This window comes from Gossypium raimondii, chromosome 12 (assembly GCF_025698545.1).
Source record: "Gossypium raimondii isolate GPD5lz chromosome 12, ASM2569854v1, whole genome shotgun sequence".
Lineage (NCBI taxonomy): Eukaryota > Viridiplantae > Streptophyta > Magnoliopsida > Malvales > Malvaceae > Gossypium > Gossypium raimondii.
In genome coordinates this window covers 27,012,125-27,029,528 of record NC_068576.1, presented here as the reverse complement: position 1 = coordinate 27,029,528, position 17,404 = coordinate 27,012,125, and the positions used below count along the sequence as shown (strand labels likewise).

At 33.7% G+C, this 17,404-nt stretch overlaps 1 protein-coding gene across 1 annotated transcript; it reads right to left on the bottom strand.

The window, feature by feature from the left end:
- Positions 1 to 7,809: 7,809 nt before the first annotated feature.
- On the bottom strand, positions 7,810 to 14,094 carry LOC105763602 (protein NPG1). The gene is made up of 6 exons (XM_052625228.1): positions 13,927 to 14,094; positions 13,560 to 13,764; positions 12,224 to 13,431; positions 10,493 to 10,640; positions 8,353 to 8,690; positions 7,810 to 8,250 (listed from the first exon to the last, which is right to left on the bottom strand). The coding sequence occupies exons 1-5, from the start codon at positions 14,092 to 14,094 to the stop codon at positions 8,371 to 8,373; spliced, it is 2,049 nt and encodes a 682-aa protein (XP_052481188.1). The 3' UTR covers positions 7,810 to 8,250; positions 8,353 to 8,370.
- Positions 14,095 to 17,404: the final 3,310 nt, after the last annotated feature.

Below are 17,404 nucleotides of genomic sequence, written 5' to 3'. Positions count from 1 at the left end.
TTTGTACAATTCAATTCTTGATCTATATAATAATTAAATTCAATATATCAAATTCAAATATACTATTAAATATTATTTTTATGCATATTCCTTAAATTTTCATTATTTTACAATTTTTCCCTAAACTTTTGTATTTCTTTCAATTTAGCCCTAAAGCCAAAACTATTTAAATTTACACGTTTCATTCCTAATATTTAAAAGCAGAACGACATATCACCCTCAAATAGCCCTTAAAAATTTTAAAATTTAATATGCCAAATTTTGCAAAATTTCATATTAGTTCCTAAATTCAAAACTATCAAAATTTCCTTTACAAAATAGTCCTAAACAACAACCAAGATTATAAATATTTCATCTAACATCAAAACCAACTAAAATCATCAATGGTAACTTCCAAAAATTTTAATAGTTTTACAAAATAATCTCTGAGTTAGGTAGATTAAGTTACAACGATCTCAAAAACATAAATTCACTAAAAACGGACTAAGAATTCATAGCATGCAAGGGTGTAAGAGATGACTGAAGCTTTTAGTTAAACAACCATGGTTTCCAAATGTTGAAGAAGAAAGATGATAATGCTTAATTCCTTTTCTTTTTATTTTTATTTTCTTTTTCTTATTATTTAACTTAAGTTTTAACATATAAAATTATAATTTTATGCTTTAACCGTCCACCAACACTACTATTTTCCATAAAAACCCTTCCACTTAAATTGATTAAGCCATTTAATCATTAAAATCCAATAGCGGTTAAGTTTTACGTCTTTTACAAATTAGTCATTTTTCTTTAATTAACTAATTAAACAATAAAATTTCCGAACAGAACCTTCACATACCTAAACAGTAGTTTTGTAAATATTTAATAAAAATATTTACGAGCTCATTTTACAGAAACGAGGTCCCGTTACCTCATTTTTTTAAAATCATTTGACTTTGGGAACAAACCGCTTAAACTAAATTATTTATTCTTTTAGCTAAAATTCATTAAGTCAAAATTCAATATAAAATTATATTGGACTCATATGAATTAAATAATAATTATTATTAACTTACTCGTCAAATTTGTGATCCCAAAACTACTGTTTTCAGACACCACTGAATTAAAAATAGGTTGTTTTTCGACACTTATACATGCATTAAAAGATTGCCCGAATGCCAGGACCATTCTTACAATCGGAAGGTTGGGTAACAGGCTTCTCATGAAGAATTATGCTTGCTGCATCGATTGGCTCGAGGATGTGTTGCGCGTGTTGGATAAAAAAGTTGCTGCTGACGTTTTCACTACACTTTGGAACAACTGGAACAACCACAATAACTACATTTTCCGGGGAAAAGAGGATGAAGCTAGGGTGGTTTGGGAGAGAGTTAAAACTCTCAACAACGAGTTCCGTATCCATAATTTGGTAAACAACCCTTTGATCCCAATTGCCCCTGCTTCTCATAAATGGAAAAAGCCTCCTTGCGGGTTCATGAAAGTTAAATTTCAATGCTGCTGTTGCTCCAAATAGAACTGGTTATGGGATGATTGCTAGGGACAAAGATGGCTTTGTTATTGGAGGAGGGGGGGCTTTAAAGAGGAAGCATTGACCGTTGAATGGGCAGAAATCTATGCTCCCGAGGAAGCTTGAAGCTAGCAAGGACTATGAATATTTCAAAAGCTTTAATTGAGACTGACTGCGCCAGTATAACAAACAGGGTAAAAAAAAACGTGATTTGGACATCACCATTATGGGCACGCGCATCAAGGAGATTCTTAAAACTATGGAAATGTTTGAATCTGTTTCTATTTGTTGGACCAGCTGTAATTGTAATAAAGTGGCCAATTTTATTTGTAAAGATGCCATTAAAAAAATCTTGTAATTGGACCTTTGCGATGGATTATCCCAAAAATATTCATGCATTGGTGATCAAAGATTCTATTAATTGAGTAGACCTTTTTTCGGTCTTTTTTTCAAAAAAAAAAAAAAAACCAAACCAAATTTATTTAAATGCTAAAATTTAAACTAAAATGCATATATAACCTATCATGGAACTTAAGTAAACAGCACACTAAAATGAGACTAAATTTAAGCAATTTCACTTTAAAACAAGCCAAAACACAAAAGTGCAAATGACTCGAAAACATATCATAAATATGCACTTATATATGACATATACACTTATCATGGAGGTACAATCATATCCTGACATTTGACAAAACAAATATCAATTGATGCCTCTTCAAATCATGTAAAAATAATTTCGAAGCATAGCAAGTTAAAAATGTGTTTGGCTAAAGCTACATGTATAGCTCAATTAAAAGTAAGATACATTAAAAAAAAAAAGAACAAAGCACATTTCACCTAAATTATTTTTTCTCATATCCTTGAAAAATAATAGAAATTAAACAAATTCATCCCAAGTAATAATTTGACAAATCAATGCATTACCAACTGATATAAGTCACAAAGGCCTTAGGATGCGTACACGAAAGAAAAAGAAAATTAAGATTCACTTTCTTGTTTTCAAGAAAATTAAGAAACCGAATCTTGGCCCAATCTTGCTATTTGGAGCGATTTCAAGAATCAAAAAAATCAAGATTTCAAATCTTGGAAATCTTGGTCCAAGAAACCAAATCTTGCAGCCAAAGCGCAGTGGATCTCCGTTACGAGCATCAACAAACCAATTTCGGTAGAAGATGGAATACAAGCCCAAGTTCTTGAAGTCAAGGCCCAATAAGATTATTCCAAGCCCAAACAAGAAGACAAACCATACTTACTTGAAAATCAGGTCAAATTGTCAAAGTAGCCCAATTTGTAAAGTTTTATTTTTTTTAAATACTTAGTTTAAATTTTTATGTAAATATTCAGTCCAAGAGGCCAAATTAAAAGCCCTTGGCTGAATTTCCATTTAAATATTAAAATAATTAGGAGTTTTTTTATTTTTAGTTTTTTAATTAGATTAGGAAAACACTTGAGAGGCCTATATAAAGGCTTGGCCGGCCACCTTGTGATTCACTTCTCAATTATATTGAAAATTTCAAATTTGTTTAAGTGCAGAATTCTCTTTGAGTTTTTCTCCAAGAATTCTCTCTTGAGTCTTCTTTAGAAGTTGTTTTAACAATCTTTTGATTGTGGGAGCCATCTTCAACATTCTTCTTGCCATTGATATTCTTTGGAGGGGAGATTGAGCCGTTTGAAGGGAGTTGTGGAATCTTTCGGGATTTCAAGGCTTCTTAGGACTTATCTTTTAATTTCTTGCTGTCAATTTTTTTCTTTTAAATTCTACTTGTGTCGATTTTATTTAATCACTTTGTTTGCTGTTCTTGTTGCGTTTCAGGCGTTTCAAAGTATTCCAAATCTGATTCGCCCTATTCTTTACTAAAGATCGGATCGCCTATTTTGTTTTTGGCAGCAAAATTCGTTCAAAATCCCTAAATTCCTTGTTCTTGCCGATTTCTTCTTTTCAGATTTGGGTTGTTTTGATTGCTGGAATTTTGGGAAAATTTAACTTGCTATTTGTGTCTTTCTTTTCAAATTCGGCAGATTGGAGTATTCTTTGGGGTTCAATTACATGTTCTTGATTCCCCAAGAACCTTTATTAACACTTATTCCTATTCTCAATTTGATTCTTTGCTGGTTTGGGGATTTTTATTTCAGATCTGGAAATTCAAAGTTCTAATCTTTTAATTTCTGTTTCGTTTCAGATCTGTTCGTTTAGAGCATCGTAGGAGTTTTCTCGTGACTTGACAACTCGATCTTGGTCCGCGCACAACCCTCTATCATTTGGTATCAGATTTTGGGCGTTTTGGGTGTTCTTGGTTGATTTCTAAACTGATCTCTATTTTTTAAACTACAAACAGCAGTTTTACCCAGAAAAATTTTTCGAAAAAAATTCATTTTAGTTTGTAAACGTTGTCCGATTGATCTGAAATTTTACATACATATTTTTGGCACTGTGATTGAATATAAAAAAATATTTCCCGCAAAAAATTCAGTCTAAAAAGTCAAAAAAATTAAAAAATACGAAATCCAATAAAAATTTAAAAAAAGATTCAGCGGGTTGCGTTTGGTGCCCAAAATTTCCAGATAAAAAATTAAATATTTAAGGACATTCCAAATTTAATTTCGTGATTTTTGGAGATCGGAAACACCTCGAACAAAGTTGTCAAGTTACTCCGCAGTTTTTCGGGTTTTTGGATTTCAGTAATTTTTATTGATTCTTAGCTGTAGGTTTTCATTTGTTTTCTTTTTATTCTTCTTTTACAATATCTAACACCTTCTTGTTTCTTGTGTTAGTAGGATTTAAACGTGTGCACAATTCTTCCTCGATGCAACACGAATCAATTGGTGTCTCGTCAATTTTTGGACTCCTAGTGCAAATTAGGATTCTTTGGTAGTTCGGTTCATACACTTTCTAATTGGTTGATATAGACTCTACTAAAGAACTCACAAGACTGAATTCTACCTCATTGAGAATTTGATTTTTCTTTTTGAGTGATTAACGGTGAGGTTTGCTAACTTTCTTTTTGAGTGATTGAGTGTTTATTTTGCAGGTTTTTGAAAATGTCTAAGGTTGGTCAAGGTGAGAATGATGTCCATAATAAATTGAAAATGATCCAACAACAGTTAGACGAACGGTCTGCCATACTTCGAACATTGAGTGCTACTATCAATGAGATGCGAGTGGAGAAAAGAGCCCAACGAGGACAACTTAATTCAAGTGAAAGGGCAGAAATGAGAGTGCCAAGAAGGCGAACATCCAACGAATATTCGAGAAGAGATTCATATCATGACTCCTATTCAACGAGGAATTCAAGACGACGCAAAGCAAGTTTCGAGAGTGAAGTTTTTCAAGGGGATTATTGTTCGTATGCAAGTCACTCCGTACATACCCAACAAGAGTCTTTTCGTTCTGATTCATTTGTAACATCTCTATCTTGTAATGAAAGAAAGACAGAAAAAGAAATCAAAAAAGAAAAAGAGAATGAAAAAGAGCAAAAAGAGATTGAGAGTGGAAAGGAATGTGATACAGATAAGAAAATTGAAAAAGAAATTGAAGAAACAAAAGAAAAAGACGAGGAAAGGGTAGTGAGGAATGTTTCCACTAACCAAGATATGAATTTTTCTTGTGTTGCTACTTTTCAGGTTCCCGAAATTCCGAAAGATAACTTTCAACTTCAATATCTTTCCGATGAAAGACGCTTTCATACGATCAACATAGGCACGGTTGAAGATGAAATCACACTACATGAGCCCGAAGGTAAGCGAGGTAAGAAAATTTTAGCAACAGAGTCCCGTGCAGATTTGAAAATTATTGGTGACTTAGTTCTTAAAAGATCCCTTCATTTTGATCCGATTAATTGTTATTCTTCGATTGTGGTTGATAAAGTCATTACGAAAGGAAGCGTGAGTTGTTATTCTCTTAATTTTCCTTGTGTAAAATCCTTGAATTTGTGCAAATCTGTTTTGGCAAATACTTTCTATTGTTTTGATACTTGGTTTTTGAATAAGGTAACGAAATTTGCCAAGTTTGTTTTCAATTTATATTCGTACCTTAAACAATTTCTGTGGTTATACATAAAATTTGAGTTCCATTTGACAAAGGTTAACTCAACAACGGAGCTTTGACTACACTATGCCCCCGATGAGCGAAGGTTTGTATTCAATGAAAAAGGTAAAATCGACCCTTATTCTTCTGCTTATAAAGGTAAGATGCTTGAAACTTTTGAAACACCTTTGTACTCCTCGGATAGTGACAAAGATCATGTTGATGATTTAATTTTTGCAAAACACTTGGATCGAAACGTGCTTGACTATCCTATTTTATTTCTTGATGATCTATCTGTTTTAATGGTTGATAAAAAGATTATTGTTTTTGATGCATGTGTGAGTGAATCTATAGTCCGTCGATTAATGCATGGTATGATTGTGCAATTCTATGAACCGTGTGAACCCTTTCAAATACCCACTTGTGACGATTACGTTTACCATTTGATTTATTACTCGCAATTTATTCATGGTTTGTGGAAACAGTTTGAGATGATTACTCGCAATTTATTCAATGTGGCTGATTTATCTCCATTTGATTTTTCAAATTCGAAGACGAATCTTTTTAAGGAAGGGGGGAATGATACGAGTCACAAAGGCCTTAGGATGCGTACACGAAAGAAAGAGAAAATCAAGATTCACTTTCTTGTTTTCAAGAAAATCAAGAAACCGAATCTTGGCCCAATCTTGCTTTTTGGAGCAATTTCAAGAATCAAGAAAATCAAGATTTCAAATCTTGGAAATCTTGGTCCAAGAAACCAAATCTTGCAGCCAAAGCGCATTGGATCTCCATTACGAGAATCAACAAACCAATTTCGGTAGAAGATAGAATACAAGCCCAAGTTCTTGAAAGCAAGGCCCAATAAGATGATTCCAAGCCCAAACAAGAAGACAAACCATACTTACATGAAAATCAGGCCAAATTGTCAAAGTGGCCCAATTTGTAAAGTTTTATTTTTTTAAATACTTAGTTTAAATTTGTTATGTAGATATTCAGTCCAAGAGGCCAAATTAAAAGCCCTTGGCCGAATTTCCATTTAAATATTAAAATAATTAGGAGTTTTTTTTATTTTTAGTTTTCTAATTAGATTAGGAAAACACTTGAGAGGCCTATATAAAGGCTTGGCCGGCCACCTTGTGATTCACTTCTCAATTATATTGAAAATTTCAGATTTGTTTAAGTGCAGAATTCTCTTTGAGTTTTTCTCTAAGAATTCTCTCTTGAGTCTTCTTTAGAAGTTGTTTTAACAATCTTTTGATTGTGGGAGCCATCTTCAACCTTCTTCTTGCCATTGATATTCTTTGGAGGGGAGATTGAGCCGTTTGAAGGGAGTTGTGGAATCTTTCGGGATTTCAAGGCTTCTTAGGACTTATCTTTTAATTTCTTGCTGTCAATTTTTTTCTTTTAAATTCTGCTTGTGTCGATTTTATTTAATCACTTTGTTTGCTGTTCTTGTTGCGTTTCAGGCGTTCCAAAGCATTCCAAATCTGATTCGCCCTCTTCTTTACTAAAGATCGGATCGCCTCTTTTGTTTTTGGCAGCAAAATTCATTCAAAATCCCTAAATTCCTTGTTCTTGCCGATTTCTTCTTTTCAGATTTGGGTTGTTTTGATTGCTGGAATTTTGGGAAATTTTAACTTGTTGTTTGTGTCTTTCTTTTCAAATTCGGCAGATTGGAGTATTCTTTGGGGTTCAATTACATGTTCTTGATTCCCCAAGAATCTTTATTAACACTTATTCCTATTCTCAATTTGATTCTTTGCTGGTTTGGGGATTTTTATTTCAGATCTGAAAATTCAAAGTTCTAATCTTTTAATTTCTGTTTCGTTTCAGATCTGTTCGTTTAGAGCCTCGTAGGAGTTTTCTCGTGGCTTGGCAACTCGATCTTGGTCCGCGCGCAACCCTCTATCACCAACTGTAATATTTGGAGAGTTAGTAAACAAAATTGAAATACATTGATTCAAAGATGTTAAATGATATTGTCATCTTTTCCTTTACCATGGTTTTGTTGAATTAAATTACAAGAAAACTTGCGACTTTCTTCATAATTTTTTATCTCACAAGATTTGTTTACCTAATAAAACTTTCAAGGAGCATTATAACACCAAAAGGAGATTTAATTATCATATTCGTATTATGACATGATAATTGAGGATCTATATACAAACTTACGTAGCCCAATAAAAGAGTATTATCTTCCCATTGTCTTATATTTTCTTTTTCCTGTTTCTTCTTACTATAATTTTCATAGGTTTTTATAGCACAGTTTTGAATTATACAATTATTCTCATCGAAAATATATATTATTTATTTCAAGAAGATATACATTTCCACCGTCAAGTAAGACACCATCACCCAGTCATAAATTTTTAAAAAAAAAAAAGTTAGTTCTTCCCCCTCTTTATCCTTGAACCTCTAGAATGAATAAAGAAAACAAATATTTTTTATAAATATACATATAATATAATCATTAAGCATGCTAAGCAAAATACCATTAGAAAGACCATTTGAGAGCCCCCATTACCACATTTCCTATAATTTGAACCCCCAAGATCTGGTATTTTCTTTCCTTCTGTTTGATTGTAATTTCCTTTCAAATTCCATTTCCTTTTGATTTGATTTCTTCTTTTTTCGCACCAAGAACATTAAGTAAAGAAACAGGAAAGAGTACAAAAGAGACCCCTGTATGTATCATGGTCTGTGTGCTGGACCATCCCCGAGGCTGCCCATGACATATGTAGGGGAAGCTAATGTTGGTTAGCATCGCATGTACAGATTTTTCAGCAAATACTAGATAAAATGAGCATATATTAGATTCTAGTACCTGAAATATGGAGGCCGATCAAAGGATAGATCTGAAGTTTTCAACAGGGTCTGATTCTTCGAGCATTGATGCTGCCTGGAGAAAATCTATGGCATCTGCAAGGCGACCATCATCCTTATGTACCATACCTAAGTGATACCAAGCCTTACGATTGGTAGGTTCAATCCTCAAAGCATCTGAGAGTAAGGTTCTCGCCACAGGCAATGAGTTAGATCCCAACTTGGACAACAGTGCACCAATCCGCACCTTGGATGGAACATAAAAAGGGTCTAGCAAACTAGCATTGATATATGAAGCCAGTGCTTCTTGAATTTCTCCACGTTCTTGATGCATAAAGCCTGGAATGTTCGTTAAACAAACTATTAGTACCATTATAATTATCTAGATTCTGGAATTTCTACCATTGAGTTCTCTGCATAATTATAACTCTAAAAACATAATTGTTCCCTTCTTTAACATTAAAGAAACCAATTCATAAACTTTTTTATAAATTATTTCCTACAAATAGATTTATATATACATGCATACACTAATATCATAAACAGCACTGAATATAAAAAAACACTAGTTCATTAACAAAATCCTACTGAAGGGAATGAACATTGTACAATCTCCACTCCATTTCATTATATTAGAAATGAAGCCCACCGTGCTTGACTTCCTACACAATGATGGTAAGAACCATAAGCAATGACACTTAATCTGATCTAGTCATATACTTAATTCTATGAAATAATATAATGCTGTTGTAGAAATCAAATCAAAGAACATATAACAAGTAAATACCCAAACATAATGACATAATGCAAAAGCAAACTACACATTATGTATCTCTTTCTTAAATTCTTTTGTTAGCCTTTTGAACATTAAGGACTGTAAACCTTGATTGCACCAAAGTTGCAAGCCAAACTAACCAAATCAGGTCTTGGTTTAGCCAAGAAAAGTTTTGTTTATATTAGCCACATCAATTACAATCTCAAAGATAAATAGAGCAAAAATAAGTACACAAAGAGTTCCATTTTATTGATGAGGTAACTGCTAACCCTCCTCTAGTCATTATATGATCAAAACTGCATAGCAGTGCATCACTCCAACCCCATGATATTTCTTAAGCTAAGCTAGAATTAACCACAAAAACAAAATTTAATCATGATGATGTAAATAATTTGAGAGAAATAGTTAAGAAAACCTTACAACAAAATAGGATAAATTTATTGTAAACAGTTCTTTGACCTAAAATAAAAGCTCACCAAGAATAGAAAACCCAAAGTAAGTCTCAACATTAACCTCCCACCATTCTAGAAAAGATGTAATTTCTGAAGCTCTTTTGAGTTGTTAATTTTGCATTATACTTTTTGCCTTATTGCATTTAAAGCAAAAAAACAAAGAAGAAGAAGAAGCAAATCTTGCATTTTGGATACAAAAACAAAGTAATACTTCTGACAAATTAAGAACATCATTTTCATGAATATAGAAACGCATGATTCAGTTTCATATGATTTTATTCTAAGTAGAGCCATTATGTTTGAATTTCCTTTTGTCATTTTCTCATTTTAAATCATAAATATGAATTTTATATTTTTATTATTTGCTTGCAGTAACTTCTGAGGATACCAATAGCATATAGAAAAAAGAATTGCAGCTTAAACTATCTGATTTCTAATGTTTGGACAGCAAAAGATAGAAGCCCCTTTTGATCACGTGCTAAGGATTTCATATGGTTATTTTAACTTACCTAAGTTCTAAAGAAGACCAACATTACTTAACCTAGATCCTTTTTCCCCTTTTTTTCTGACAATCATCTTGTCAAGAGGATAAGTTTTCTCCCCAGTAGAAGACACAACAGATTTTAAATGTTCGGTGAACATGTCCAAGAAATGTCCTCAATGCAGCTGTAGTTATTTAAGTTACCTATATCCAAGTGTTCTAACATTTCAGCCTCATCAATCATCGCCAAAGCATCTATGATATCTACCAAATCTATTAGAAGGTAGTCCATGAGAACTGCTAGGTTGACTTGAATGTATAGAGCTGATTTCATAAATAGATTAGCAAATTAAGGACTAACTATAAGCTGAACAAGTTGAAAGTAGAGGTGAAAAAGATAGTTCATTTGGTAAAATAAGGTTTTAAATCTTGCCTTCTGTATGCACCAGTTCCGCCGAATACTGTTTCATCTCCCTGGCTTTTTTCACACATACTTCTACATCCTTCCAGTGTGAAAGACTAGAGTACAGAGCTGCAAGGCCATACCAAACTTCAAATTCTTTTACCTTATCATCCTCAACCTACCAGGTAAAAAAAGAGAATTAATTTAGAAGCAATAACAACCGAGGTATAAAACTTTTATAACACTCAGAGGATAGGCCTAACCCAAACTTTAAGTCCTGAAGGAGAAAAGAGAAAATAAGAAATCTAACAATAATAGCAAGGTAATAGAAAATATTGGAAAGAGCAATGTCATCAAATTCCAACATAGAGCCTTTTGACTAAAAACAACAGTGACAAACTAAGCCTTTTTTTCCAAAAAATAGGGTTGATCAAATAGACCCTGTTATGCAATTGCCCTCGGTTTGGATCCATACATAAGATCAGTAAAAGCAAGGGCTTTTCTGGTTGTTCCTTGTAATGCCTCTATGGCTGTTCCCTCCCTCTTTTGGTAAGGATCCTGAATTAAGTCAGAACTTACTTCCTAGAATAGAACTTTGTCTCACATATCAATTGACAGTAAATCATCCACATTTCTAGGCTTGCCATACGTAAATTGCATTGCAATTTTCTTTCTTTCTTTCTTCTTCTTCTTCTTCTTCTTCTCTCTCTCTTTTTTTTTTTTTTTTGCTAATTGCAATTTTATAATTGTACAACCTTGAGGTAGAACAAGTAGGGGACTGAGATGGAAAATAGAAAATTAGATGGAAAATAAGAAAACAGACAAAAAATTTGGAAGTAACATAGAACATTAGGGAAGAAACAGACGTAGGAAAGAAAAACCACAGAGAATCAGGGAAGAAACCAGAAGGAACCAATAGAAGAGAAAGAAAAACACAAAGAATCATGGGAGAATACCATAATGAATCAATAGAGAAGAAAATCTCAATAATCAATATCTCACATGTTCATCATCCTTCAATCCAAAAAAAGAAATGTTCGTCACCCAGAACCTAATCAAAACTAAAATAACATATGCATTTATAAGCTAGCTAGACCTGCAAATACCAAATATAATACTAAAAACCTAATACTTGGAAATTAAATAAATTAAAACTAGCCTACATTTCTGAAAAATTATAATCAAGTTTGTAAAGCATAAAAGAAAGTCCTAGATAAATTAATCCCTCAACTAGCAGATTTCTGTCCTCTATCAAACCATGTCATCATCCCTCATATATCACACACAATGGCCTGACAAGTCTAAAAAAGACACTAAGTTGTGGCGTCTGCTCTAGAAAAACATCTTCCATGAGACAGTTATGTGGACTCATTTTCACTATTGTTTCAAGGGAGAGCTTTACAGTTTAACAACTTGACGCAAGCATCTGATGTTTGAAACCCAAAACCAACAGAATAGTTTTAATTGGTAACGTAATTAAAGCACATTGATGTCATAATTCGCATGTGTGTGTATACATTCTTAAAATAAGAACCTTGCTTCATCAGTTCAAGAAACAAAGTGATTTACTGAGCTTGATTTATATGGAAAATGATGCAATTTGACAACCTAGGTCACTTGGTACTACTAGTGCAGACATATTGCATTAGGGACATGTAAATGTGGCAAAAGCAACCACAAAAACATTCAAAATAAACATTATTAAGAAAAAGCTTTTTCTTTCTTTGACAACATTTAAGAAATTAAAATTCAGATTTAAACCTGAGAATCAATTTTCATAGGACCAGATGATTTTCTTTGGGCCTGAACCAAAGCAAGGAGGTAACAGTAAGTTTCAATAGCTTCCATGGGTCGTGACTGGGAGACCTTCAATTTTGCTTTCAGCCTGAGCAGTGGTCCTTGCTCCCATTTGCCAGTCTCATCCAATGCAGCATCAGTGACCACCTCAGCCTCTGCGAATCGCTGTTGAGCCGACAAAATTAGAGCAAGCAATCTCCAACCCTTCATTACAGAACCACCAGTTATATCAATGTACTTCTTTGCAAAACGCAAAGCAGCATTCAAATTCCGCTGCTCTGCATAATGAGCTCCCAACTCAAAGATTATATCAGGATTATCCTGCTCAAAGGAAAGTGCTGAATCTAAAGATTTAAGTGCTTCATTCTGAAGACGGGACCTTTCAAAGTCAGAGGAAGAAACTTTAGCTTGCTTTCCCAAACAAAGACCTAACATACGAAGGCCAACATTCAGATGTTCATCCACCCTTTTTGCATTATCGACTGCCCTCTGTGCATATCCTACTCCCTCAGCTGCAAGCTGAGAATCCTCACTACAGATCTTGGCAGCCAACAATAATGCTGTGAGATCATTAGGTCTTTCGTTTATATGCAGAGACTTTCTTAATAGATTCATGGCAGCTTTGTTCTGTCCCACACCACTGCAACAAAGAGCTAAGAGATTCCAACGTTCAGTACGATGAAATACTCCAGGCTTGAGCTCTTCAAGTTGGTTCGATAAAACGGGAGTCTGGCTGCATAAAGAAAGCGCATACATTAAGTGATCCAAAACAGATGGATCCCACTGGATATCGCCATGGTGAATTTTTCGCATAAGAACCAACAAAAGCGGAATAGCCTCTTCCAAATTATTTTTGGGTACATAAGCACCATCAGCTTGAGCACCTAAGCTAGGAGGGCCAGCCTCCAACCCACTATGCAAGAGAAAAACTGCAAATGCTTTCTGAATTCGCCCACAACAATCATTGTCTAAGTTCCATGGATTGAGCAGTACACGTCTATAAGCAGCCATTGCTTCTTGATACTTACCAGCTTGCTTCAAAAGCTCCGGAAGTAACTCAACCGCTTTACTAATCATCTCCTGCAATTTACTCTCAACTTGGGCATCAGGTATTCCTTGAGGAAATATCCTCCCCACAGCATCAAGAATATTTGTACAATCCTGAGCAGCCTCTACAAAACCAATGAAAACAAAATTCAACTTTCTTGAGGTATAGAAAAGGAAGAGAGGTTGCTATATTTCCATTCTAAATAAGACTCAAACATAAAAGGAAGGCGAAATGCTAAACTTTTTCCCATACCAGCAAATTTTCCGAGCTTTTGAAGGGACTTGACCTTTAAGTAAACGCCTTCAAGAACGAGTCTGGCAGCTTGTTGGGATTGGGAATCAAGATTAGCACAATTATTTTCATGAGAAGAAGAATAATTAGAAGAAGAAACAGAAGAAGAATTAGGATTAAGATGCTCATTACGGAAGGTTGCAGTTTTTGGATTGCAGCTTGCAGATCAATTCCATCAAGTACCCGAAGTGCCGCTTCTACATTTCCTCATTGATACTCTAATCTTCCCAAAAGAGTCCTCGCTTCCTTCAAAACCAAACAAATCAAAATCCAAATTCTCCCAATTCCAGATCACCCCCGCCCCCCAAATAAAGAAAGAAAAACAAACCTCGGAATTAAGGGGCAAGCGTTCGCGTAAAGAAGATTCAGCTTCTTCAATATTGCCTTTGTCGAGTTTGGCTTCGACATCAGTGGTACTCATGGAAGTCCCATTGGCAGAAAACTCTCTTGCCGTAGAGGACTCTTGGGTTTGGCTAGGGGTTTCATCATCGGCCATTAGTGTATGAGATTGTGGAATTCGTATTGTATCGGTTTCAGCTCAGCTTTATTATTCAATTAATTAGTTGGAAGAAGAAAAAAATGTGAAGACAATGCCGCATGTTTTTTGGTTAAGGATCTGCAAAAGGAAGGAAGGAAGAAAGAAAGTCAAATGAAGGAAATGGGAATGGAAGAGAGGACGAAAGATTCGGATCTGTCTGCGGTCCTAACTCGCAAAGGCCTGTCAGTCAGTCACTCCCCTTCTCTCTGTTTTCTTTCCTTCTTTTTTTTAGTAATTGCGCCAAAAAAACCATTTACTTTACAAATACAATCTATGTATTCAAAAACTTATCTGTTTGATTAAGAGTAAAATATTTTACGTAAAATAATTTTTGAAAAATGATTTACTTTTCTGTAAAATGATTTATTGAAAAATATTTTCTGGTGTTTGATTGAATCTGTGTAAAATATTTTCTGCTTTGCTTGCGATTTTTGAAAATATTTTTCCTAAAAGTTGTTTTTACATATATTAATATATATTAATAAATTTTTATATTTTAAATTATTTTTACATATATTGCAATGATTTATTTATAATAATACTCAATTATTAAGCTACAATATTAATCGTTATAAATTGAAAAAACTAATATCAAATAAATTATTTGTAATTGTGTTAAAAACAAGTATTGAATAATTAAAAAACAAGTTCTTGGAAAATCGATAAATGTAAATGCTTTTCACCTAAATGAAGGAAGGAATGAAGGAGGCGATAAAGAGAAAAGCACGAAAAATGTCTTACGAAATTGAAAGAGTAAGACATTTTCCTAAAATGTAACCCATTTTCCTTGTTTTGGAGTTCATTTTCCAAATGGAAAATATTTTCCGTCAATCAAATTGAAAAGTTGGAAATGATTTTCAAAAAATCAATTCAATCAATCAAAGACCCTTTAATTAAATAAATCATTAAAGATTTATAAAAATATTTATTTCAATTTGTAAAAAATATAAATATCGGTAATGACAATATATCGCAAAGAAAAGAGAAATAAATAAAAAAATAAATAACACACAGATTTTTACGTGGAAACACTTTAAGGAAAATACCACAGGCAGAGGGGAAGAAAATTCACTATATCGAATTCGAATGATTACAAGAGGAGCAGACTATGTCTATTTATAGGCTTGTAAAACCATATTCTAATAAGAGTGTAGTAAGATTGAAATACCTTATTCTAATCAATATCAAATAGATGGAGTTTAATAAGGTTTAAAAAACTTTATTCTAAAATAAAATAAAAGAACTGTAGTTCTATATGGATTTTACTTTTATTTTATTTTACCACTGTATTTTATTTATATAAGGATTCGAGTCACTCAATTTTAACAATCTCCACCTTGACACGAATTCTCAATGAATAAGTTCTTCATCGCGAACTCTCAACGAACAAGTTCTTCACCTCTTCCATAAAACCCCTTAAGAGTTTAACTTCAACAATGAACACCAACCAAGTCTAAGCAATGCTCAAACTTGATTATAGGAAGTGACTTAGTCATTATATCTGCAGGATTTTCATAAGTACTAATTTTGCTCACAACAATATTACCACGAACAATAATATCACGAACAAAATGATACCGAACATCAATGTGTTTTGTTCTCTCATGAAACATTTAATCTTTTGTAAGGAAGATGGCACTCTGATTGTCACAAAATACTGTACTAATTTGAAGGTCTTCATTGAGTTCACTAAAGAGTCCCTTCAACCAAATGGCTTCTTTACAAGCCTCAGTAATCTCCATGTACTCAGCTTCAGTAGTAAACAAAACGACTGTAGTTTACAAAATGGCTTTCCAACTGATTGCACAACCTCCAATTGTAAATACATAACCTGTGAGAGACCTTATTCTATCAAGATCTCTAGTAAAATCAGCATCAACATACCCAATGACTCTATCTCTAGTTCTTCCAAACTGTGAGCAAACATCAGCAGCACCTCATAAGTATCTTAAAATCCACTAAACTGTTTTCCAATGTTCTTTACTGGGATTCACCATGTATCTACTAACTGCACTGACTACATATGATAAATCTGGACGTGAACAAACCATAACATTCCTACTACACTAGAGTATGGAACATGTGACATGTACTCAATCTCATCATCTGATTGTGGAGACAAAGCCGGTGAAAGTATGAAATGAGCTGCTAAAGGAGTACTAACAGGCTTAGCACTTTGCATATTGAACCTGCAAAAAACTTTCTCAATGTACCCCTTCTGACTTAGGTACAATTTACTTACTTTTCTATCTCTATGAATCTCCATACCAAGTATCATCTTTGCTGGTCCCAAATCTTTCATCTCAAATTCTTCACTTAGTTGGGCTTTAACCTTTCTTATCTCTCCTTTATCTTTTGCTACTATCAACATGTCATCAACATAAAGGAGTAGATACACAAAAGAACCATCACTGTTTTTCTTAAAGTAAACACAACTGTCAAAGCTACTTCTTTTGAAATTATGAGAAGTCATAAAGGAATCAAACCTCTTGAACCACTGTCTTAGTGACTGTTTCAAACTGTAAAGGGACTTTTTCAGCAAGCAAACATAGTCTTTTTTTTCGAAGACTGTAAAACCCTCTGGTTGTTGCATGTAAATATCCTCCTTAAGTTCTCCATTCAAAAATACAGTTTATACAACTAAATCCTCAAGCTCCAAATCATGCATGGTCAAGCTTCACAACTGGGGAGAACACATCTGTGAAGTCCACTCTTGGAATTTGACTGTAACCCTTTGCAACAAGCCTTGCTTTATATCTGGGTTCTTCAACTCCTAGAGTCTCTTCTTTCTTTTTAAACACTCATTTACAACGAACAACGTTTTTACCTTTAGGAAGTTTCACAAGATCCCATGTTCTATTTTTGTGGAGTGATTCCATCTCCTCTTGCATAGCAAACATCCACTTTTCTAAGTCTTCACAGCTAACCGCCTAAGAATAATTAGGTGACTCTTGGTTTGCATCTATATCTTCAGCCACATTTAAAGCATAAGCAACTAGATCAGCCTCGGCATACTTCTTTGGAGGTTTAATTTCTCTTCTAGTTCTATTTTTGGCGATAGAGTATTGTGGTGAAGAAGCAACTCTATTCTGAATTTTTGTACTGGCCTGAAGAGTTGACTCTGTTGTAGATTCTGGATTAATCTAATACTCCACCTACTTTTGATTTTCTTTATAAGAAGAGTTTTTAAGAGATAAGTTAGGTAGCATAACAGTTTCATCAAAAACAACATCTCTACTAATCACAACTTTTCTATGTTTAGGACACC

Bases quoted from the DNA above. Each gene is read 5' to 3' on its own strand.
- LOC105763602 (XM_052625228.1), bottom strand. From the start codon at position 14,094: ATGGCCGATGATGAAACCCCTAGCCAAACCCAAGAGTCCTCTACGGCA. The intron at 13,432-13,559 runs GTATGGGAAAAA...TTGGTTTTGTAG, and splicing joins AAAGCTCGGAAAATTTGCTG to AGGCTGCTCAGGATTGTACA. The intron at 10,641-12,223 runs GTTTAAATCTGA...TTTACCTGGTAG, and splicing joins CTATGAAAATTGATTCTCAG to GTTGAGGATGATAAGGTAAA.